General features: G+C 49.3%; 8 protein-coding genes across 10 annotated transcripts; 4 read left to right on the top strand and 4 right to left on the bottom strand.

Annotated features, from left to right (window-relative positions):
• The first annotated feature begins 260 nt into the window (after nt 1-260).
• FOIG_08629 (uncharacterized protein) lies at nt 261-3,205 on the top strand. 2 transcript variants are annotated; one of them, XM_031208688.1, is made up of 3 exons: nt 261-739; nt 791-2,644; nt 2,693-3,205. In XM_031208688.1, the coding sequence occupies exons 1-3, from the start codon at nt 588-590 to the stop codon at nt 2,949-2,951; spliced, it is 2,265 nt and encodes a 754-aa protein (XP_031061694.1). In that variant the 5' UTR covers nt 261-587; the 3' UTR covers nt 2,952-3,205. The 2 variants fall into 2 exon arrangements, with proteins under 2 accessions (XP_031061694.1, XP_031061695.1); XM_031208689.1 differs by lacking the exon at nt 2,693-3,205 and having other exon boundaries at nt 791-2,674.
• A 152-nt stretch (nt 3,206-3,357) lies between these two features.
• On the bottom strand, nt 3,358-7,566 carry FOIG_08630 (uncharacterized protein). Its single transcript, XM_031208690.1, has 6 exons — nt 6,152-7,566; nt 5,968-6,102; nt 5,835-5,917; nt 5,683-5,786; nt 5,348-5,632; nt 3,358-5,295 (listed from the first exon to the last, which is right to left on the bottom strand). The coding sequence occupies exons 1-6, from the start codon at nt 6,711-6,713 to the stop codon at nt 3,486-3,488; spliced, it is 2,979 nt and encodes a 992-aa protein (XP_031061696.1). The 5' UTR covers nt 6,714-7,566; the 3' UTR covers nt 3,358-3,485.
• Nucleotides 7,567-7,674: 108 nt separating this feature from the next.
• FOIG_08631 (enoyl-CoA hydratase) lies at nt 7,675-9,630 on the top strand. 2 transcript variants are annotated; one of them, XM_031208692.1, is made up of 6 exons: nt 7,675-8,365; nt 8,505-8,635; nt 8,713-8,742; nt 8,801-8,917; nt 8,972-9,152; nt 9,207-9,630. In XM_031208692.1, the coding sequence occupies exons 1-6, from the start codon at nt 8,176-8,178 to the stop codon at nt 9,332-9,334; spliced, it is 777 nt and encodes a 258-aa protein (XP_031061698.1). In that variant the 5' UTR covers nt 7,675-8,175; the 3' UTR covers nt 9,335-9,630. The 2 variants fall into 2 exon arrangements, with proteins under 2 accessions (XP_031061698.1, XP_031061697.1); XM_031208691.1 differs by having other exon boundaries at nt 8,096-8,365; nt 8,972-9,540.
• Nucleotides 9,631-10,548: 918 nt separating this feature from the next.
• Nucleotides 10,549-12,516, bottom strand: FOIG_08632 (uncharacterized protein; the record flags this gene model as incomplete). The annotated part of the gene is made up of 5 exons (XM_031208693.1): nt 10,549-10,815; nt 10,866-11,051; nt 11,108-11,929; nt 11,979-12,207; nt 12,256-12,516. 5 exons carry the CDS (start codon nt 12,514-12,516, stop codon nt 10,658-10,660), a joined length of 1,656 nt encoding a protein of 551 aa, XP_031061699.1. The 3' UTR covers nt 10,549-10,657.
• A 724-nt stretch (nt 12,517-13,240) lies between these two features.
• FOIG_08633 (uncharacterized protein) lies at nt 13,241-14,401 on the bottom strand (the record flags this gene model as incomplete). The annotated part of the gene is made up of 1 exon (XM_031208694.1): nt 13,241-14,401. The coding sequence occupies one exon, from the start codon at nt 14,399-14,401 to the stop codon at nt 13,241-13,243; it is 1,161 nt and encodes a 386-aa protein (XP_031061700.1).
• Nucleotides 14,402-15,032: 631 nt separating this feature from the next.
• FOIG_08634 (uncharacterized protein) lies at nt 15,033-19,930 on the top strand (the record flags this gene model as incomplete). The annotated part of the gene is made up of 6 exons (XM_031208695.1): nt 15,033-15,235; nt 15,291-15,519; nt 15,588-15,638; nt 15,694-15,990; nt 16,045-16,219; nt 16,287-19,930. The coding sequence occupies 6 exons, from the start codon at nt 15,033-15,035 to the stop codon at nt 19,928-19,930; spliced, it is 4,599 nt and encodes a 1,532-aa protein (XP_031061701.1).
• A 1,384-nt stretch (nt 19,931-21,314) lies between these two features.
• Nucleotides 21,315-23,355, top strand: FOIG_08635 (uncharacterized protein). Its single transcript, XM_031208696.1, has 3 exons — nt 21,315-21,629; nt 21,703-22,370; nt 22,427-23,355. Exons 1-3 carry the CDS (start codon nt 21,502-21,504, stop codon nt 23,113-23,115), a joined length of 1,485 nt encoding a protein of 494 aa, XP_031061702.1. The 5' UTR covers nt 21,315-21,501; the 3' UTR covers nt 23,116-23,355.
• Nucleotides 23,356-23,471: 116 nt separating this feature from the next.
• FOIG_08636 (uncharacterized protein) lies at nt 23,472-23,846 on the bottom strand (the record flags this gene model as incomplete). Its single annotated transcript, XM_031208697.1, has 2 exons — nt 23,472-23,672; nt 23,802-23,846. The coding sequence occupies 2 exons, from the start codon at nt 23,844-23,846 to the stop codon at nt 23,472-23,474; spliced, it is 246 nt and encodes an 81-aa protein (XP_031061703.1).

Genomic DNA, 23,846 nt, shown 5'->3' on the forward strand with positions numbered 1-23,846 from the left:
GATATTTCCCTCATTTGCCGGTGTTTGTGGCCCGAACATGCACATGTCACATGCGTAACGGCAATGCAAGGTTAACCATAGATAGAAGGTCTTTGTTGAAACCGTGACATGGATATAGTTCCTTGTCAACCAACAGCAGCACGTAAGGTACTTGGCTTTTGGCTAGACAGGGATATCGCCTGCAACGTTCGGGCCTCTTGTCCACATGCATTTCTACTGGACCGTGACTACTGTTTTACAGTGTTGTAGTTCCATTGCATTGGCACTTGAATTGAATGGTTACACTTGATGCAGCGATATTGTCTTGGTGTTCAGTGCTTTTTGCTTATTACTGGATGGATTTAGCGCTTCTGCTTGGCCATTGACTTCACTAGACCCAGTATTAGTCAACTAAACCATTCTCCACTCCGTCACACCTCCAGATTTTCTCTTCCCCTTCCCGCGGCTCGGCCTTACTCCGTCGCATCTCATAATACCCAACAACACGTTCTCACCTCCACTAAAAAACGATAACAGACCGTGCAAGGTTTCTGCTTATTCCTTTCCCCAGTAGTTTGTTTCCCCAGACTGCGGAGAGAGAGATCGACATGCCATCCACGTCAATGAGCGGACCCTCAATCGCTGAGGAAGAGGCAAATTCGACTCTGAGCAACGACGATGGGTCCAGCGGCGACGAGTCAAGAATGACCAGCGCCGGGCCCAATAAGAAGCGGAAGAGGGAGAAGCATCAAAAGATTTCGTATGTACGCTCCGTAATGCTGTGAGAATTTGAGTCTAAATGTGGTGATAGGTGTGAGATGTGCAAGGCGCGTAAGGTGAAATGCGATCGGGCTGAGCCTGCGTGCTCGTGGTGCGCGAGACATAATAGAGCTTGTGTTTACCTTGAGAGGCAAAAACCAGGCGCTGGGCGCAATGGCTTTAGCATTGAGCTTGAGGCAAAGGTCAACAGGATTGATGCGCTGCTCCAAGCGTTGGGGAGGCGAGTAGAGGAGCATATCGTTCAAGATCACTCCTCAGTCGGCTCCCCGGGTGTATCGCCATCAATTACCAATGGATATGGGCCGGTGCAAGTGGATGGGAGACCTACGCCGAATACAAGTCTCCCAAGACAGTCGTCCGTCTCGCAGGCGAGATCGCCAGGCATCACAAGTCCATGGCAGCCGGTAAACAACCAGAACAATATCCAATCGCCAATGCAGGCTCAGCAAGGCGCCAGTGCACCGACACCCAGTCAATCAACTACTGCGCCAAATCCAACTGGCGTAAGGCGAGATCCATCGTTTCAGTCGTACACGATTGATCTACCGCCGCACGACATCATCTACAGCCTGGTAGATCTCTACTTCAAGCACTGCAACACGTGGTGTCCTATCCTTGAGCGGAAGACCATATTCGCGACCTTCTTTGGCTCAACTTCGATGGAGGAAGCGGATAGGATATTACTATACGCGATTGTGGCTACTACGTTGCGCTTCCTCAAAGATCCGAGGTTATCACCGGAGATGAGTTCATATTATCACAAGGTAGCGAAGCACACAGTTCAGTTGTACGCCATGGAACATACCACCATACCTGCGATGAGGGCTCTTGTCATCATTACTCTCGACGAGCTGGGAACCTCCAATGGGCCAAGAGGTTGGAATCTTCTGTCTCTACTAGCGCAGAACGTCAGGCAGCTGGGTCTGAGCGAGGAAAGCAGCGTCTTTCTATCCGCGGATGCTTCCGAGGTTACACGTACCGCTTCATCTCACAGAGTCACTGCTGGAAAACCTGAATCTTGGATCGAAGACGAGGGACGAAGGCGATTGTACTGGATGATCTATGTACTAGATCGATACGCAACAATCGCAACACCGATCTTTGACTTCATCCTCAACGACACAAAGATAAACCGCTTCCTCCCCTGCTCATATGATCTCTTCTCAAAGAACGTCCCAGTTGAAACTCGCTCTTTGAGTCCCTACAACGAAAAACGATCACCAATAATGACATATCTTGTCAACAAACCCGAAAACCTCGGCAGTTTCGCCTACCATTGTGAGATTCTTGTGATTGTGAGCAGAATCCACGAGTTTCTCAAAACACCCGTTGATGTCACTTCATCAAGCGACATGGCTGAATGGCGCAACACATATCGCAATCTGGACAGGACGCTGGATGGTTGGCTGCAGAGTTTACCGAGCGAATATAGCAAGATATCGGCTCTTTGCCATTCTGACCCTGCGAGTCGCGTGGCGAATTGGTTCATGCTGCATAGCGCGTATGTCACGGCTGCTGTGAGACTGCACTCTTCAGCGGCGTATCCAACAGTTCGTTCTCACATTTTCGTTCCTTCGCACTACGCCATGCAGAGATGTTTATCTGCTGTGCAGAGTTTGGGGGATATTACCAAAGATGTTCTTGAAGCTGATGGCCTGAACCTGCTTGGCCCCTCATTTGCCTTCTCGCTTTGGGTTGCGGCGAGATTGCTGCTTGTTCATGCTGCGACGGTTGGATGTCCTGTGGACTCGCAGATTGACTTCTTCATCGATACGTTGCGTGATGTTGGGCAACACTGGGAGGTTGCGAATAATTACTCCAAGATTCTTCATCGTGTTGTTCAGAGGGCTCGACAGGGCGATATGAACTTTTCAGCTATGCGAAGGTAAGTTCAAACATCTACTGCATGTGACATCTCAACTAATGATCATAGGAGTGCATATGACCTAGTTACCCTTACATCAACAGCCCGACACTCCGGCCTTGAACCGACATCAACACAAGCTACTTCTCTCAGCGAACTTGACAGCATCGACGTCTTTGAGTTCTTCAACTGCCCCCGAGTGTCAGCAACTTCGAATAGCCAGTCACAGTTGCAGTTACAGCCGATGCGGGAACCAACCAGAAACAACGGAGTGCCCGATCCGGAGGCTGATTGGTTGGCCTTTGGATCTCCATTCAATCAGGTGTAGGGGGGAGTTCGCTTCGTTTCGTTCAATTCAGACCATTTGAGTGCCTCGCGGCGCGTACAGCCATGTCTTTAAAGCGGCATCTTGCTTTGAAATATTACACATATGTTGTCTAGTCAGAAATGAGAGTCTGAAATTCTGTAAATAGCCGAGCATAATGATCTGCGTCACTTGAGTCAAACATGATCCGGACTGGGATCCCCAGCAACATGATCTGCAACGATGGAACAGTCTGTTAACTTCACCCTATCCGTGCATTTTCTGCTCGCTTCAGCCCATCGTCGATCCCATAACTCAATCGGATTGTAACGGGGGCCTCAGGTCACCCTCAAAGTCAATCCAGCCCCAAACTCAAACTCAGCCTCCCATGCCAAGCACAACTACATTCCAACGCGCGAATCTTGACGAATATTGTTTCAGGTCATAACATGTAATCATTCATCGTATCAAAATCGTTTCCGGCATACAACTCATCGCAATCGCAGGTGCCGAGACATAAATACAAACGCCCAAACTCAGAACTCCAGAATCATAAACCTAACTATCCCAAATAGCACCATAAGCTGGAACACCACGCGTTTCCAAACCATAAACCACCTTTTTCGTAATCTTCTCATTCGCAATAATGATAACTGCTTCAGCTTTGAAGCCCTTTACCAGATTGTAGCCCATCTTTACCAAGTCAGGTCTCCCGAGCTTCTTAGTATCGTGGATGACCGCGTTGGGAATGCGCTCGCTGATAGTCTGGCAGATTTCTTCCCCAAAGGTTTCTTCGGGGTTCTTGGTTGACCAGATGAGTTGTGTTGGACATGTTGGGTTTTGAATGTGTCCGAGAACAGGACCGATCCCGGAGCCTGTTGCGATCAAGACGACGCGGTTGAAGAGGGTTGCGATGCGCATGACGCCGCAGGTTGGGACACCGCGTGTCCAGATGTGAGAGGGGCCGTTTTGGATGGTGGACTTTGTCCAGTCGCCGGCGTTGGAGACGACAAGGGAGTAGCCCTTTGATCGACCGTTGATGGCTTCGGGAGCGGGGATGGTGGCGAAGGAATGCCACTCCTTGAGAGGTTTGTGAGACAGACGGGTGAAGGAACCGTTGACGGGAACAGTGTAGTCAAAGTGAAGTCTGATAGCGTGGTCTGAGAGTTTCTCAGCTTCAACTGGGACTTTGCGGAGGAAGCACCAGGAGGAAGCAACGCTGGCTGTCGCTACAGCAAGGAGCCAGAAAGCAGGGGACTTGACGCAGGATTCTCCAAGTGTAGTACCAGAAGGTGTGTTGTCGTGGGCTGAAAGCACGGTTTGTACCCAGAAGAGAGCGAGCATAGTCCATCCAGCAAAGCGGTGAGTTCTCTCGAAGAAATCGTGATACCGCTTGCGGACTGAAGGCCAAGCCATTCCGATCATACCAACGAACATGGCAGATAGGATCCAAGAGATGGCTTGAGAAGCGATAGATAAGCTGCCCCAGTTGGCACAGCTTCCGAATGAGCAAGCTATGTCGGCGATATTGGTTGCCAGAAGCCATGCCCCTGCGCTGACAGCCGCACCGGAGTGAACTCCGCCGAGATGGTAGATCTTTGCGCATCGGGTCCTGATAGCAAGAGGCCAGGTCTTGGGGACGCTGCAGGTGATAGTGTATAGGGCGTTGATGACGAACTCTTGACGAACAAGGACAGCTGTGGCTAGGTTGATGGCTGTGATGATACCCATCCACTCTCTGGTGATACCAGTCAGGAGGAGAGCGATAGCAGCACCGATGTTAAAGAGTCCAACAAGGGAAAATAGCCGGCGATAAACAATGAGCAACCTATGCCGCAGTCCTCTCGCATGCTTAGGCATATCCTTCTCAGGAAGAGCCTTCTCAAGATCATACAGATGCTCATTAATAAGCGTTGTATCACTCGCATCAGAGAAAGAACTAAGTTGCGTAGCACTCGACGCATTCGAATCCATACGCGCATGTAGAACAGCAGGCTGGGGTTTCCCAACCTCCACCAACTCTCTCATTCTCAAGGATCGCTTGTCGATCTTTCCGTTTGCAGTCATAGGCAGACTTTCCAGTTGGTGGTAGTGTGTTGGCATGGCGTAGTAAGGCTGGAGGGTCTTGAGATGGGCTTCGACAACGGCGATAGGGCAGTGGCTGGGGGTGATGAAGGCGTGGATTTCATTGTTGATGAGGAGAGCGGTGGTGGATTGGACAGAGGGACAGGATTTTATGCAAGCTGTTACGCCGTCGAGCTCGACGCGGAAACCTTTGACTTTGACTTGGTCGTCTATCCGGCCGAGGATGTGGAGGGTGCCGTTGGGGTTCCATTGGCAGAGATCACCGGTGTTGTACATATTTGATCTGAGTTTGAGGTCAGAATCTCTATAAAAGATCTCATGTCTTGAAAACTTACCCGTCTTGAGTGAATGGGTCAGGTCTGAACCTCTCAGCTGTCTTGTCTGGCAAGTCGACATAGCCACGAGCTACGCCTGCACCACCAGCCCAAACATTACCGACTTCTCCAACAGGTACTGGCACAAGAAACTCATCTAGGATATAAACATTGTTTCCTGGTGTTGGTCTACCGATGGAGAGAGGTTGACCTGCTTGGTGCTGGTGCATGGTGTTGACGATGGTGGTCTCTGTTGGGCCATAGCAGTTGAAGTATGAGACATGAGACGCCCATAGGTCAGCGAGTCTAGAGAGGTCAGTCGAGGTTGACAAAGGGAGTGAAAGGAGGGCACTGACTGTTGAGAGCTAGGCTCTCCTGCCGTGGCAACGGTCTTAAGCCTTGGGAAGTCCTGGGGGTTCTGCTTTGAAAGAATACTTGGGGTGCAGATGAGGACGTCAATCTACCAAAGTTAGGAACAAGACCCATACTGAAAATAACCTGAACTCACCTCTTTTAGGGCTTTTGACCAGTCAGATCCCCGCAGAACTAAGGTTCCTCCATTTGATAGACAACCAAGAGTCTCCCAAGCAGCTTTCAGCATTGTTAGCTTACTTCTTCCCCAAGAGGACTTCAAGACTTACCCATATCAAAGCTGACGTTCAACACTTGGCCAACACATGTTCCTGGACCAATACCCAGGTTGCCTGGTGCTTGGCATAACAGGTTTGTCACATTATTGTGAGTAACATCGACTCCTTTTGGTGTACCTGTTGTGCCTGGTACTTATTAGTCTTATGAGAATTAGTGTAAGGTACATTAACATACCTGATGTATATATCACATAGCAGCCATCCTCAGGCTTACTCACTGGAGCAAAGCCTTCGACACTTTGCTTGTTGATGTCTTCATCCTCAATGATGACAACATTTGTCACATCTGTATTTGAGATACGGTGTGCCGTAGCCTTTGAAGACAAAGCTATCCTTCCTCCGGTCTGTTGTAACACAAACCGTAAGGTCTCATCTGCCACTACGCCTCCATCAAGAGGAACATACTGAGCTCCACAGGACAAGATAGAAAATATACCAACCAACATACCAACACCACGCTTGACAACAAGCGGCACACGATGTCCCGGCATAACGCCCAGACTTCGTAACCGTTGCGCCAACCGGATGCTTCGTTCAGCCAGCACGCCATAGCTTATCTCAACAGCGGGCTCGGCAGATAGATCTCGTGCCGCAGTTGCCGAAGGCTGTGTGGTTGCATAGTGGAAGAACGCCTCTGTGACAGTTGAGAAGCTAGGCCGACTGCATGTACCTCGTGTAAACGATATTGGCACGGCAGCTCCCCGTGGGGAGGAGATGTCAAGCACAGATGATGCCATGCTAAGATCTGAGGCGTGTGCAAGATAAAATGAGGATCGTCGTACAATTCCAAATAGACAGAAACTCAAATAGATTGAGTAGGAGTCAGGTCGGGGATGGCGGGAGATTGTGCATCAAAGATTTGAAATTAAGGAGTTGCATAAGAAACATCTCTCCACACACAAAAAGAAGGTCTGTTCTTAAATAAAGCCAAAGCCCTTCTCCCGCTTTTTCCTAATCCTACCCAGCCTTCTCGTCATGCTTGGCAGGATAGACCCAACACCAGCAACCTTTTGATCGTCAACCAGTCAGCTGCCCTTTCAAGTTGCACCTCGGAGGAGTACGCCCCCCAGCCGGCCCCAAAATGCGTCTTTTTTCCTCTATCGAGATAGAAGAAGGATCCGCCTTGAAACTCCGGAGTCGACCTAATACGGTAAATTTTGTTGGTAAACAAGAAACCATCTGCCAAGCTAAGGCATGTAGTTCCAGATAGCGTCGAAAAGAAGGACAGCTCAACAGGTATACCACATGACAGATGGGGCAAGATTTCGTTTGCTTTGGTCCGTTGGTCCCAGTTAGGTAAGTAAGTATGTACCTGAACTCATCGAGGTGTTTGACCGAAAGGAACAACGAGGCGTGTGATGTGGTCTGCGTGCGTACCCCTGTAGGTACAGCGTACGTACCGTAGGCCCGCAGGCCCGCATATAGAGAGGGATCTGCCATGGTCGTGGTTCCGTGGCTGCGGATACAAGGGTTGACCAAGACATCTCTAGCACACGGGTTCTGCGGGAGCTGCAGGATCTGAGTTCGGCATCTGCGAAATCTCACATGAGCCGAGATGATATGAGGTGGAGTTGGCTGTAAGCTGTGCCGCTTTCGAATGAGGTTATCCAAGATAAGCCTAAATGACAGATAGCTTACTCATCGCCTATATCGTATAAAATATAAAGAAAAAAACAAGTATTTGACCCTTTTGAACAGGTTTTCCAAAGACTCACCGAATCTATCAGTCAAATCTTACTCAACAAAGATCATCGGGTCTAAGAGCTAAGCATGCGAACGGCTCGACACTTGGACCAAGCCAACGGAATGACAGACACCAAGATCGACATGAGAGACAGCAAACCCCGAGATTTTCACCAATACTTCCCGACGTGGAATTAGTCCCCAACCACCGCCCTTTCAAAATGCCTCAGCCAACACCAAAAATCTGCAGTGTCTCACTCTCTGCAGTGCAGGCTGCAGCTGCTCATTGCCTTTTTGCTGGGTTGATCCCAGCCGTGTCTCAGTTGAATCAAAGACACTTTTGGTCCCCACTATCGATTGAGTGATCGACGCGGCTGAGGTCGCGTTATTGACGTACCCAAACTATTTGATCCAACGCAACCCGACAAGACAAGCAGCGGAGTCAATCTTGCCAAGTGCAGTGTTTTCAGCTACACTTTTTTCTCTTACGATTCTGTCATCGATATCGATCTGATCATGGATGAGCAATTGGTCCTTGTGTCCACGCCTGCAGACGGCGTACGCGTCCTCGCGTTAAACAGACCCTCCAAGCGAAACGCCCTCTCGCAGGAGCTCATTACCGTATTTCTGGAACAGCTGAACACGGCGTCCAGGGACGATGGCGTGCGAGTCATTGTCATCACCGGCAGCTCTTCTTTCTTCTGCGGTACTGTACCCTGGCCTACCCATGCCCATGCCCATGCCACATGAGAGAATCCACAGGCCACAGGGGTATATTCCCCGGCACTTGTCACGCTCTAGTGGCAGGGCTAAGCTGAACTGGAACTGACGTACCAATAATTTAGCGGGAGCTGATATCGGGGAGATCTCACGGCTCGATGCGGAAGACGCGCGGGGCTGCCGCTATCTGGCGGACCTTTGCTCGGGGATGCAGGCCGTGCGCAAGCCCTTGATAGCTGCTGTTGAGGGAATGGCGGTGAGTTTAGTTTTTCTTTTTTTACCCGAGGTGTTGGTTGAGGTTAGACTGACGATGATTTTGCTGGGGATTGACAGCTCGGAGGGGGCTTTGAGCTTGCTCTCATGGTGAGTTGAGCTTTTTCCTTTCCGTGGACGGAACCCGTGGGTTACTGACGTCTCACAGTGTGACCTGATCTTTTCCGCGGATGGAAGCCACTTCGGTCTTCCAGAAGTGAAGATTGGTCTCATCCCTGGCGCTGGTGGTACACAGCGTCTGACCAACGCCGTAGGAAAGTACAAGGTATTTCCCTCCCCCCAAACCTCGTATTACCTTATGCTGACATGCGTGATATAGGCCATGCAGATGATCTTCCTTGGCCAGCCCATATCAGCGGAGGAGGCCCGGTCCGTGGGTCTTGTCGCGCAGCTGTATGAGAGCGGCAAAGTCCTCGAGCACGTTATGAAGGATCATGCATCGACGCTTGCGGCCCTGAGCCCCACGGCGCTGGGCTTGGCTAAAGAGGCTATTTGTAGATGTAAGTATTCATCATGTAGTTCGCGCGTCACGTTGACTAAGATATTCATCATAGCTGATGATTTGGGGGCCGATCATGAGTTTGAGAGGAGTTTGTATTACTTTGCGTTTGGGACGGGGGATAAGCGAGAGGGTGTCAAGGCGTTCTTGGAGAAGAGGAAGCCAGAATGGGGGCCTCGGTAACTGTACGCGTTGGTCCTTCTGTAAAGTGGAAGTATATGCATGACGCGGTGATGATAGTTAACGTTCAAAGTGTATGCTTCTGTTGAGAGATATCATTGGTGCGCGGCATATGCCTGTATTCTCTTGGAAGATCCCGTGCTGCCAAGCTTTGCTGTCAGTTGACGATATTGTCGATCATTGATTATCAATCGTCCAGTCTGGTTGGCCCCAGTCGAACCTCATTGCTCAGCTCTCACATTTTCAGACTCGGCATTGAGGTTGCCAACCTGCCAATACTTGTGTACACAGTCTGCTGCTCCTGCACTGATTATTCGTTCTTCTTAGATGTCAGGCTTTGGCATTGTTACGTTCACTCCTGTCTCAAACCCCCTCATGAATGTCAGGTGACTACATGCTCATGCCAACGTGTATCATGCGCTACTAAACGCCGCCCCGTCTCGCCTCGGTGAACGACATACGCAAGTCAAGCTCGGAAGTCATTCCACAGATCCTACAGCATTTTTCAAGCCTCATGCAACGGTGGGCCATGACTGCAGAGAAAAGGTGATGCAGGGGCCCAGGGTTGGACCGGATCTGTTGAACAAAACTAGCTGCATGCCAACACATGGTCCGGCACGGCACGTATAATCGAGATGTAACGTCGTTTGAGCAAAAATTATGTACTAAATCCAGTCTCGACCAACAATCTTGAGAGGTTTCTTTGATTTGCTGTCATGACAAGGATCCTGTCAAAGCGTGCATCAATAACCTGCTGGCACAAACGCTAAGCCGTTGTCAACCAACAATAGTTCTCGTGTCTATAGAGGGCTTGATGCCACGATATGAACTGATTAATTGCCCATCGATCAACACAACAAGCTGAGTAATTCACCTGCAATCATTATATTTGCCCATGCAAAGTCGTACGATTTATACTCCAGGCTAGGGTGATCCTCCCGAATCTCATCGTCTTAATCAACGCCACGCCGCGACTAGGTAGCAATAGCTCGTGGTGAGCCCTGGTATAAACTCAATTCGTCATTGGTGGGTGCGCTTAAATGCCCAGGGTATCTTGTTCGCGTATGTTGATTGACTCTTTGGACAAGCTTTCGATAGTCTTCAATGTAACATCCATTAATGCAGCCTTGAACCTTAAATAAATGAAAACGACCTCTCTCTGAACCGTGCCTTTGCCGATAAGATGTTGCCGCGGCGGGATGTCACTGCGGATAGAGCGCTTTTGAAATTATTCTGATATTGATACTATGTTTAGATTTGTGCCCCAATTCATAGGTGATTGTCAACTATGTAAGTGAAGAAAGTAAGAGAGAATCCCTTTCAGGTTTATCTTCCATACTGGTCAGCAGAAACCGAGTTCATAAACGTAGTACCAGCGAGCCGGAGAGTATCAGGCTGGGCCACCGATCCATTGGGATTGAAGTAGAAGTGTTCGCCGTAGCCGCCACCATTGTTGAAAACAGGCCACTCGGGAACACCGGAAACTGCAAAGGTTAGTTTGATATCGTACATGTAGTGGACATAAAAAACTTACTTCCGTGTTCGTTGGGGTTGAGCTCGGTGATGAAGCTGATCCACATATGGCTCACAAGCTTGGCGAGGTCGAGAACCTCCTTTGATGCGTTGACAAGAGGGCCTTGACCCTTGCCGTAGCCTTGGCCGAGCAAGTTGTAGAAGACGTAAGCGACCTCGACAAAGTGAGGAGTTCCGATATAGTCGGCTAGAGTCCATGTCAATCAACACAAATCAGCCCAAGTGTATGAGGGATATACTTACGCATGTTGGTGTTGGGGGACTCGAACAGGTACGCATATGAAGTCACGTTATGCTTAGACCAAGCATCAGTTCGTGCACGTCTCCACGACATGAAGAGCTGGTCACCCTGCAGAGCAGCCCATCTCTTATACTGCTTCTTGACAGGATCACTAGACTTGTAGCGGTAACCGGAGGGGATTCCGAGAGCATCGATGTTGGGATACAGAGCCAAGAGTGTGTCAATGGTATCGGCATCAAGTCCAGTTGATCGAAGGCGAGCAACAGCCTCTTCAGTGGAGTCGACACCAGGCATGCCAAAGAAGCTACCCTCGTCAGCATTGGTTCCAGCCATGAGAGGCACCTTGGTGAAGTTTCCGTTGGCGAGAAGCTTGGAGGGATAGTCGGGGACAAAGTCATCGTCAACGACAGGGTAGAAGCTGCCCTGGATCTTGGTGCTCGTGGCGTTCAGCTTCTCAAAGGGGACTTGGCGGAGGCAAGCAAGCTTATCGGACTCCTTGTCGCAGCCAACTGCTTTGACGATAGTGTCGTAACGCTGCTGAGGTGCGGTGTAGTTCTTCATGTCCGTCCCATCAGCTCCAGATTCGGCGATAATACCACGGAATAGCCCCTCGTCAACGCCTCCGTAAGCCATGGCTTGGTAGCCGACATTGCCTCCACCGGCACTCTCACCGAAGATGGTGACCTTTGAAGGGTCACCGCCAAAGGCAGCGATGTTCTCCTTGACCCAGTGCAGAGCAATGCGCTGGTCCTTCAAGCCGAGGTTAGCAACTCCGGCATCGAGGATGTCCTTGCTGGCCATGAAACCCCAGAAGGAAAGTCTGTCTGTTGATTGTTAGTAAGAGGTCTAATTGGCATTAGGTGGTCGGCTTACAATCGACGGAGACTCCGATGAAGGGCTTGCCCATCTTGACGGACTCCTCTACCATGAAGCTCATATTATAAACGCCGTTGGCGCTAAAGTCCATGGTCCAACCTCCACCGTGGATAAAGACACCAACTGGGAGTTTCTCCTTCTTGTTGCCCTTGGACATAGCGGGTCTGACGATGTTCAAAGTCAAACAGTCCTCGCTGAAGGTCGCAGGACCCTGATCAGGGCTGTTCTACACAATGTCAGTGAGGCTTCACATGAACATGAGAGAGAAACTCACACCGTAGCCAACACAAGAGTCAGCATACTTGATGACCTTCTTGACCTTGAAAGTCTCGTTCAAAGGCTGAGGATTCTGAAGACGAAGTTGGCCGACAGGAGGTTGAGCAAAGGGAACACCGAGGAAGAGGTCTTGATCTAATCCAGCGACATATTTGCCCTCAAGAGTACCATTCTTGACTCGCACCGAAGGTGCTTGTCGTCCAAGAACGCCTTCAGTGAGAAGGGCGACCGCAGTGACCAATTTCAAGAGAGAAGGCATGGTGAAAAGAAGGCTCGGCGTGACACTTCTCAAGTCTCAGAACCATCTCGTCAGTGGAACTCGAGATTATTTATTTATTGCCACGGGCTTGGTATAATCACGGTCTTGGTCTTTCCGTTGACCAAAGCTCCGGCTAGAGTGCCATTGAGCGGATAACAGAAACGTCATGCGGAACAATTCCCATAAAATCCATCAAAATCCCCAATGCATCACGTATATTATAACCAGGATACCACGCTACAACCATGCCATTCCCTATTTCGACCACAATTCCGAATATTCACGTTTGCCGAAGTCAACTGCCGTTCGCCTTTCGCTGAGTCGTAGTCGAATGATGCACGCAAGAGTATTCCCCATGGGGAATCGCAAATAAACAACATGCGGGGACCCTTTGGAAATTTGGATGGCAAAACATCGGGAGACTTGAAACCCCGGATATATCGATGGGGAACCACAAACGGGCCGTTAAGGTTCTTGTGATCGGACCGTAATTGGCAGCTCGACCACTAGTGATGGAACCATGGACCTGGAATTGGCCGAGGGGACTTGGCCGATACTACCCTCGTCATGATTATAACCAGTCATGATCGTAAATCCCGTCGGAGTTCACGACTCGTGGGTAAAGTGAATGTCGTCTATTCTGCAGGTCAAGATGGTACAGCCAATAAGTGATGTGTATTTCTCCCCAAATTCTCGCCTGCAATGTGACGCTGGCTGAGCTATTCTAAGAGTACTGAACTTCGATGCTGAACTGGTCATTTTTGTCATCAATCAACGTGACCTTGACTCCCCAATCCGAGGCCTCAAACGACTTCTTCCCATTCATCGACAAAGTCCCGTCGTTCAATGGTTCCGCGCCATTGTCATCCCCGCAGCCGTTCGATCCGGGCGTTGCATCCAAGACCTTGATCGAACCCTCCGACGTGGCTAGCGTTGTATCAACGGTGTACAGAAGAACTCCCGGTGCGCAAATATTTCCATCAACGCCTTTCGCAACACGAGCCTCAACAACCAAAGCAGAAGTGTCGCTCTGAGCAACGACAACAGCCTTGACACCACCCTCAATTTCAACGGGAGTCAACGTATGCTTTGTCGTGCCACGTTCAAGAACGTAGTCAATGGCCTCGTCGGCCAACCATCCAAGTCTCCATTTATCCCAAGCAAAGAAATCAGGCGCTACTCCTCCCACATTTCCCATGATACTCCATCCTCCAGTGTAGTAGCCAGTCGGCAGGTCCGGGGTATTAGGGTAGTAGTCGGGCAAACACATCGAGTGTCCTGTCTCATGATTGACCGCCTTATAGCCCCACGAGATGTAGGGATCGGCGCCGAAAGTGACAGCTCTTCTGGAGACGAGTTTCCCATTTCGTGTTGAGACACTGAAGCTGGATCCGAGTGATCGGGTCATCTTGTCGTTGTTGCGTGTTGTCGCGATGTAGAGAATGTCCGTCTCGGCAGGGGGTGCTCTCGCGCCGTTGCTTGTATATGCGTCAAGAGCATCTTGGATATAAGATAGATGCTGTTCAGCGCCGAAGCCTTCTGCCCATCTATACGATGCTGCAGATTTGGGCATGCGGTAGAACTTGGAAGTATCGGCCGTGATATTGAGTTCAAGCTGGCCGTAGCTGGCCGTCTGGTACCATTTTGCTGCATCCGGTACAAGAAGATCGCGAAGCTCTTTGACGGATTCAGAAGCTGGTGATTGAGCGTCGGAAAAATCGACAAAGATCATGTAACCCTGGATCGTACCCGTTCCAGAAATACAGTCGTCCTGAAACCCATGTCCAACACTAAAGTGGGCATCGGTTCTTGGCAGTTTGCATGTCGTTGCAGCTGCCATCACCGAGGGCAATAATGCCGAAAGCAAAGATATCTTGAACAGCATTTTGGAAACAGCTGAGTATGGAGAGTTCTCACGGCATTTTGGACATCTATCCCAGTTTATATGCCAGATGTTTATTGAGTTTAGTGGGTATGTGAAAGCTTGGGCCGGCAGATGGTGCGTTGTGCTCCTAGCATGTTTTGTTTATATGGGAAACACGAGCGTTAAATGATAAGGATGGCGATGCGAAACAAGATCTTGAGTAAGCTCCTGTTTCAGATTGTTCGATAGCTATGTTGACAGATTTTGATGCCATATCTCCAGCGTATTGCAATCGAGATGTTATTTTTGCTGTGTTGTTTTGATCTATTCTGCCGAGATATCAATATGGCTTACATTAACTTAGACTTGTCAGAAAATTGCCGTGGAAATGCCTATCAAAGAAAAGGAAGCAACATAGATCACACTTCCTATATAGCATATCATAGGTAAGATTGACGTTAGTTATGTTAGACACTTGAGCAGCTTCACTATTTTAGTACCCTCTCATTCGATGCCGAGACGCATATGTGGTTCTGCCGTGAGAGACCGCCCAATGCAGGCTGAGCTGAGGCATTTCGCATTCTCTGCAAACGTCGACAGGTGTAATAAGTGATCTCTGTTGCTACTTGTGGGACGGACAGCTTGAGTTCAGATGAAGCGTCTGCACACCAGGACAAAGCATAGCGCTCAAGGGTCGAACCCGGTGCCTGAAGCTTCGGGAGCTAGTCAATTAGTTCACAGCGGGGCCTCAACGGGACAACCGAAACCCGTTGTTGAAACACCAGTGCTTGGGCTAATTCAGCTATGGCCTGATCCAGACCTCGAGAGCGCCTCACATATCCAGACAGAAGTAGAGTAGGTAGTCGGGTCCATTTTGCTCATGCGCTGCTAACTTAATTGCCCCGTCAAGTCTTGTTGCAATTCACGGGCTCGGAGGCCATGCCTATAAGACTTGGAGAGAAGGGGAGAAGCTGTGGCTTAGGGACTTTCTCCCTCACGATGTTCCAACTGCTCGAGTTTTGACCTTTGGATATAATGCTGGCGTCGCTTTTACGCAGTCCAAGTCTAACATTAGAGACTTTGCAACTTCGCTCCTCGAAGAAATCCGCACGTTTCGGCGCAGGAACAAAGAAGCAGACGTAAGTACCCTGAGCATCCTGGTTCCTCAAGAATCGTCAGTTTTGGTTTAGGCTAATGGTCTGAACAGCGAAAAATGATCTTCGTATGTCATAGTCTTGGGGGCATCGTGTTCAAACAGGTTAGCACGACGGATGATTGATTCGGAGCGAATGAGAGCTGATTTTGTCATTCAGGCGCTTGTAATTGCGCACGAAAAAGAAACTCGTTATGGTTCGATTAAGGAAGCAGTGGCGGGTGTCATCTTCCTCGGAACACCTCATCGAGGGGCCGATATTGCATACTGGTCCAAGTTATTAGCCAAGTTTGCCAACGTTTTGACTGCTGGTAAGATGCGCGAGGATCTACTGAAAGCCCTTGCCCCAAAGTCCACTGAACTCGGGACCATCTGCTCCCAATTTGTCGAGCGAGGCATGAGGCTTCAGATCTTCAGTCTTTATGAGAGGCATGAAACTTCTGGCTTAGGTTCTCTGGTAGGTTGACTGGTAGTTTTTGAGTATTCAAATGTTCTGATTTTATGCTTTTAGGTCGTTGATGAATTTTCTGCCATTTTGCATCTCCCCAACGAGACTCCGATACCTATGGAAGCTGATCATAGGGGTTTGTGCAAGTACCTGACGCCCTCTGACTCTTGCTATCGGACTGTGTTCAACTGTATTGAGGAGTTGATGGATAGCTTGATTGAGACTTCAGAACAGCCTTGTAGGTAGAAATAGCACAAGCTTCATGTGGCTTGTACGGCAATCCAACTGATGTTGGCTCGTTACAGACTTTGATTCATCCCAACGCGAATTTCTCTCCAAGCTCAGAGCTGTTGACCATGATACTGTCCTAAGCAAGATACCGGGAGGATGGACTCGGTCGTCAAGGTGGTTTTTGGAACTTCCTGAGTTCAAATCTTGGAGATTACTTCAAGGGCGGCAACAAACACTTTGGCTATATGGTGTTCCTGGATCAGGCAAGACAGTACTTATGAAGAGCATCGTTGAATTCCTGAACAGTCAAAGCGATATTGCTTCCTCTCCAGTAATCTGGAAACCGATATCCTTCTTTTTTGATGACAAGGATCCTGAGAGGAAGACATCGGACTCTTTCATCCGATCAGTTCTTGACCAGATACTAGGTGACTCACGATGTGCTAGTGTCATTAGGTACCTCGATTTCGATCCGAGCAAGATTCCAGACACCGAGAAGAGTCTTTGGGAATGCTTTCAGACAATAGTCAAGCGATCTCGAGGTATCATATTTCAACTGGTCATCGACGCCATGGATGAAGCTCTTCGACATAATGAAAGCCCACCGACTATAGTGGATAAACTACGCGATCTTGTCGAAAGCGATGCCAGCGGTCGTGTAAGGATGTTGCTATCCCATCGCGAGCAGCCCCCATATGGGTTTCCACAGCGCACAGATGCTGCTGTGATCAGCATAGACAACGAGAATACCCGAAAGAACGTCGATGAGTTCGTTCAAATGAAAGTTCGCAGTAGCCTCCAGGAATCAAAATTATCGTTATCTATGGCTTCCACCATCGAAGCAAAGATAGTCAAGAAGGCTCAAGGGAACTTCCTCTTTGCGACCTTGGCTTGGAAACAGTTTTCGAATGGTACCGTCCAATGGACTCGGGACAAGGTCAAGGCTTCGCTCACCGGGCTTGACAAGACATCCGATGATCTAGTTGACTTTTATTGTCAACTTCTCAGCAATATTTCGAGCCGGTACAGGCAAAAGGCAAAGATTGCTTTTACCATCCTTCGACTCTGTAAAGAAAGTATTTCTCCAACCCAGCTTGCTACCATGGCAGTAATGGTTGATATGGAGGGGATTGAACAAGATGAAGACCTGGAAGAGCTTAAAGCTCAGGCTGCAGACTTTGGAGAGTATCTGGTTCAAGCATGCGAGTACATGGTCAAGATCGACAACAACTCAGTTCAGTTCGTTCATGTCTCTGTCAAAGACATGCTGTCAATGAGCTTGGCCATGCACTCCCCAAGAAATCAATCGATTATCTCTGAGTTAACAGTGTCAAACTCTGAAGGTCAATCAATCATGCTTAATATCTGTTTGAAAACCATGCATTTGGAGCGACGCAGTCCTGAGAGTTGGCTGGAAACGTACGGAGCCATGACCGAAGCCCTCCGTTCTCTCCGCGAAACATTCTCTGGTCTCGTGCCAAATCACGAACAACTCACACAAATTGACGAACTAACAAACTCACATGTCGACAGTATGTCCAAGACCTCTTGTCTTGCGTATGCCGTTCGGAATTGGTTCCAGCACTACAAAGAAGCTTCGCCGTCAGTTGAACAAGACGTCAAGATTATAAATTTTCTAAGTACCATGAATGGATGCTTATGCTATCTGCTGTGGTACCAGTTACCGACAAAGGACGATGGTGGTAAAATGCCGTACCTTTCGAGGTATCCTGCTGCTCATCTGCCACTGGAGAGTTCTCGGACGATGACTCTTTTCAGAGTTATTGCTTTGGGTGACTTGCCACGCCTTGTCGGCGCTATTCTCCGTCGTGGAGTCAACATAAACTACCTCGCTGGCACCGTCACACCTCTCTCATGGTCTATCATATGCCGAAGAAGAAACTCATTTCAAGCCCTGCTCGAAAGCAATGAGATCGAAGTTAACTATCATGCTTACCGACAACGGGCTTCTATACATCACGCAGCCTCTTGTATCGAAGACACATTTTATATGGAGAGGCTCCTTGAATTTACAAACATCGATGTCAATGCAGTTGGCGATAATGGCACTCCGCTTCACGTTGCGATCTCTTCCAAGAATATTCAGGGGGCTGATAAGTTACTTAACCACCCTCGTGTGAATATATATTTCAAGGCTGATATGGAAGAATCTCCTTATTCTATGGCTTTCAGACACAAGATATGGGAACCATTTCTGTTGAGGATATTGGACATGACTGAAAAGCCAAAGCCCCCATCTACCAGGCAAGCGTACGGGACTTCACAACTTCTGTGGGCTGGCGTCCATGGTTGGACAAACATGGAGGAACGAATTCTTCGCGAGGATCATTACCAGGTTTTCCTGGTTGACCAAGAATCCAGAATGAATGCACTTGCGCACTACGCCTACTTTGGGCGCAAGGAAAAGTTGGCGTGGATCATTGACCGTCTTCCAACATATGGACTCTTGCTAAGAGGCGCTTCTGATCGATATGATCTACTCCATCTATGCGCAAGTCAGGACTGGGAGGATATGGTACATCTGCTCCAACGGAAATACAAGTTGAAATCCCTCAAGTTTGATCATCAAGGACGGAATATGCTTCACTGGATTATGGAGCATGGTTGGGACTTGGACCGCTTTGATCTCTCGTGTTACAGTATATCAGATCTCAGTTCACAAGACCGAGATGGTCTAACGCCAATGCATATAGCTGCTTCAAACAGAAATATACATGCACTAGAAGTGCTGGTAATATCTGGAGCAGACCCATACCTGAAGGACAAGCGCGGCATGTCGCCAGCTCACCTTGCAGCGCAGGTTGGATGGAGGAAGGGGGTTGAGTATTTGACTGACACGTCGCATAGAGAGCTCGGAAGAACCAGGGACGGGGCCACGCTGCTCCATCTTGTTGCTATATGGTTTGAGGGTTCACTAGTCAGCAAGCTCCTCTGTTCGCGACAAGGTATGACAAACGCCAGAGATGGCAACAGACGAACGCCTCTACACTATGCTAGCATCAATGACAACGCATCTGCAATGATTGCACTCCTTGATGCTGGTGGGGAAATAAACGCAAGGGACGAGAATGGTATGACGCCACTGCATGAAGCTATTCGATGCCTTTCGGTCAAAACAGCAAGACTTCTCTTGAAACGTGGTGCAGACTTCAAAGCCATTGATGGTTTTGGGCAAACCTGTCTCCATCTCAGCGTCAGGTACAAGCACGATGGTCTTCTCAAAAAGTTCATCAAGATTGGCCTTGCAGCCAACGCCTATGATAAATTCGGGATGAGCCCTCTCCATCGAGCCTGTTCCACTGGAGTCTCTGAGCATGTACAAATGCTTCTCGAGAAGGGTGCCTCGTACAAAGCCCGAAACACCCACCAGAGAAGTCCACTCGATATTGCTGTTCATAGAGAAAATGTCAAAGCCATCGAAGTGCTCATTTCATGGCTTGATCACGCCGCGAAGAGAGGGAACAAGAAATCCAGGAGGAGTCGCACAAGACAGGAGCTTCTTGACCAAGCACTGTTGCTAGCGTACCAGTTTGGTTGTGAAAAAGCAAGCGCCAGACTTCGATCCGCTGGGGCCAAGGCTGATAAAAGCACCATAAGTGTTCGTCAAGTATATATGGATGGCCCTTCACCAGAGTCACGTTGGCCACTGAAGCCTTACAAATCACAAGCCCGCAGTGCAATAAACAAGGAATTGTAATGCTATGAAAATGACATTTGCTAGTACCTGAGACTAAAGAGCCACAAACTCTGTACAAAAATTATTTGCCCCTGAACCAGCGCCGCAAAAACTGGCGATAGCTTCAATAGCGTGACAAAAAGGAGTTGAAACAAATCGATAGCGTGGAGGGACCATGGCCCAAAACATCGTTAGTCTAGGGTGGGACAGATAGTCGGACGCTGATTGGCGGCTGGGCGCGCTATTGACAGAACGCGTTTTCAGGTGACAGGGATCAGAATCTGAGGACGAAGACAGGGCTAGTCCAGGGGTTTATCGGGACTTGGCCATCGGATCAGGTTATCGCGACAGTCACTGAAGATGGAGAGCACTGCAGCAGTTGTTTTTCTTGAAACTTACAATTGGAGAATTGACAGTGCCGAAATGATAAGGCTCAGAGTACGGAGTACGGATATTCCTACAGGAATGACTCCCAGCCATGAGCATCATCGTCAAAGCAAGGGGGCGGAGCCCAGCAGCCATCCAATTAAAACCCGTTTCAAGTGGCGTCTTTAGCTTCAGCTGAGGAATCGTGCTGTAGCAAGGAGCCCCCTCTTTTGCAGCTCAAATGAAGATAGAAGTAATCGATAGAGGAGAATGTTTCTCCTATTCAACGACTGAACTGTGAAGCATCAATTGGCGACAGCAGTGGACATTTGAGGGGCGTTGTTGAGGCAGAGGGCTGGTTTGGCTCAAATCGTGGCGCCCGACCGTTGAGTCTGATGCTAGCGACGGCAGTTTCGGGAGGAGGAAAACAGAGTTACAGCCCTGCAACATTCAAAGTTTAGATTTAGGTTGTAATTTTCGATGTAGTGGCACATGATCAAGCGCTGAATGGTGATGATGTGAGATTGGGAGTGCTGACGGTGCTAGAAGAATGGCTCTTCAACCCAAAAAGCGCAGTACTTGATGGCAAAGCTCTCGAGAGAGCAATTCTGGCGATGCGCTTCGAGAAACACGCGGGAAGAGTGACGAGATCTGGTAAGAAATTGCTTGGCGGAAAGGATCCATTAAAGGGACCAACACCAAAGAGTAAGCGTAAGCACCCCCGCATCGCGTGCAACCTACAGTGCCCAGTACAGTATCACCATGAGCAAAGACTCTAATAATAACCTTATGAAGACAATCTTCAATCCCATCAATCTGATCGGCGGAATAACAATTCATCAGAAACACAGCAGCAAGGTTAATTCCCAACTACCGTGGCCTCATGGTCCCCCTTTCTTCTCAGGCGTTGTCACAGGTTGATTACAGTGGATCAACGAGGCGTCAAGCCTTGACCAGCCGTTATGAAGCGCTATCTGTACTGAGACAAGCACAACAAGATCGCTACGGTAGGGAGAGAAAAAGATACTGTATCTAAAGTAAGAACCCCCTGGTTAAAAAGAGAGTCAGGGGTCTGTCTCTATTCCTTTATTCCCCCCCTCTCTGAGCTGAGCTGTCTGTCACTTTCTTGTTTTACTTTATTTTTTATTTTTCTTGCTTTCTGACATTCGTTTCCTTACATTCTTTATCATCCATCACACAGCAATTAATCGTCCGATCGCCAGAAAATGGCCGTTCCAAGGTCAAACAGAGCCGTGCTCTTGGCCGCCGTCGTTTTCGTCACCATATTTCTCGGTCTTGCGCATTTCCACCTCAACTCTCCCTCCGAGTCAACACCAGCCGCAAAGAGCGGAGTGTAAGCCTTTCCATTTCCCCCTCTTTTCGCAGCCATAAACTTTATCTGACAATTTTTCTTTTTTTTTTAACAGCGACGAGCCCGCGCCTTTTGTTCCCGAGAAAGAAGCCGCCGCTGCTGCCCCGACTTTCGTACCCAGCGAAGATGAAGAGATCGGCGCGACACCCGCTGTTGAGGCCGTAGCTGAGACGCCGAAGCCCGAGGAGCATCACCATGCTGTCACGCCCGATAAGCCTGAGGCTGATCCCGCGGAGGAGCCCAGCGATCCTGAGGAGATTGCTGAGGCTGAGGAGCTTGCTGCGAATGCCTCTCCTACTCCCGCCGCTGCTTCGCCCGCCGCTGAGCAGGAGCAGGAGCAGGAGCAGGAGCACGAACATGAGCACGTCCATGAGCATGAAGAAGAGTTCGTCCCCGAAACCGAAGTCGAAGAAACACCTGAAGCTCCCGCCATTCCCGAAGCGCCCACCGGTCCTAACCTCGATGCCTTCACACCTGAGCAATGGATCAAGCCCGCCGTAAAGGTCAACGACCCCGAATACTACCCCTACGGCCACTGGCCCTCCAAGCTTCCCTCCGACAAGCCCATCTGGACCAAGCCCCTCGGCAAGAAGCTCTGCATCATCGACCTCGAGAGTCGTCGCTTCGATAAGCCCGGCCAGATCTGGTCCGATGAAATGACGTGGAACAAGAGTCGAGAAGTCCACGGCCCATCCGGTGGCACACTGAACCACTGGGTCTACTGTACGTCCTTCGCTTCCCCCGCCCCCAGCGCTCGCTGCGTACTAATGTCTCAATAGCCAAGATCCACGGTTACCAGTACTACCACATCAAGATCAACGGCTACCCCGACCGTCGCGATTCATGGAAGAAGCCCTCCGTCCTCTCGCAGGTTCTGAAGAAGCACGACGTCTGTGTCTTCATCGACTCCGACGCTCTCTTCAACCGTCTCGACCTTCCCCTCGAGTGGCTCATGAACTACTGGAGCATTTCTCCCCAGAACAACTCCCTCGCCCTCCCCTACGATCCCGACACCCAGCATAACCGCGACCGACGAGGAAACCTGTTCCTGAACACCGGTTTCATGATCATGCAGAACAAGAACAAGACATACGAGATCTTCAAGGAGTGGGATGACTGTGCCAACGATGGCGGCAAATTCCCCGGCTGCACTGAGTTCCGCAACCGAAAGGGCTGGCAACCAACTGACCAGGGCGGTTTCGGCACATTCATCCGCTACGAGTATCCCGATGAGATTCTCTCCCTGCCTTGTACCGAGGCCAACGGCTTTCCCGAGAGCCGCTCAGGCTGCGACGGAAAGTTCATCAAGCACGTCTGGATCGGCAAGGAGGATCGTCTCGTCCAGGCCGTCGGTGCTGTTTTCCCTGGTGTTCTCCTCGAGACTTTCCACAAGCAGTTCCTCAAGGAGTCGGAGAGCTTCAAGACTTCCGAGGATGATCTGATCAAGCAAAACGGTATGCCTTGGTAGAAGGTTCTTCTTTTTTTTGTGCTGGAGTTTTGTGCTTTACAATGTCAGATTGGCGTTTCAGTTCCCCATGTCTACAGTTTGGAGATCACTACATGGGAGTCGGGTGTATAAATAGAGATTGTAATTGGATATAGATCTACGAGGAAGGGAGAGGTACGGCAAAGCCTGAATATACAAAATTTAACTGTTCATCTGATCCACCCGACAAGTTCATGCGCCCAGGGCATACAACATGAGACCGGCAGGTTACGGTAGTTTTAGACCAGCTTTAGGCAAGACCAGCAGTAGGCTAGACCAGATTTATGGGAGTTTATATGAACAGAGCCTAAAGTTTGAGGAGTTTATCTTTTCTCATCCTAAGCGCAGGCCCTCGCAGTCGTCTTCTTGGTTTGTGCCATGTCCATCTTTCCCTTGAACAGTGTGATCTCTTCCCCCAAAGCAAATGCGCCATTCGCTGTGAACTCATGATCGCAGAGCTTTGCAGACTTGGGTGTGCGGTTGCACCCAAGGCCGTCGACTTTGGCCGCATTGTCAACATCTTTTCCTCCTTCTTCTGTCTGATATGAGTCTGTTAGCTAAATCTGTTCTTGGATATTTATAAGAGGTATAACTTATAAGCATGGCTGCAAAAAGGTCCTAGATATTATTAATATGTCTTTCTTCAGTAGATTATATGATTTGTTTACCTTAATAAAAGACCTGGCCTTCTTGACGTTGAACAGACACAGCAT

Source organism: Fusarium odoratissimum (genome assembly GCF_000260195.1).
Source record: "Fusarium odoratissimum NRRL 54006 unplaced genomic scaffold supercont1.13, whole genome shotgun sequence".
Lineage (NCBI taxonomy): Eukaryota > Fungi > Ascomycota > Sordariomycetes > Hypocreales > Nectriaceae > Fusarium > Fusarium odoratissimum.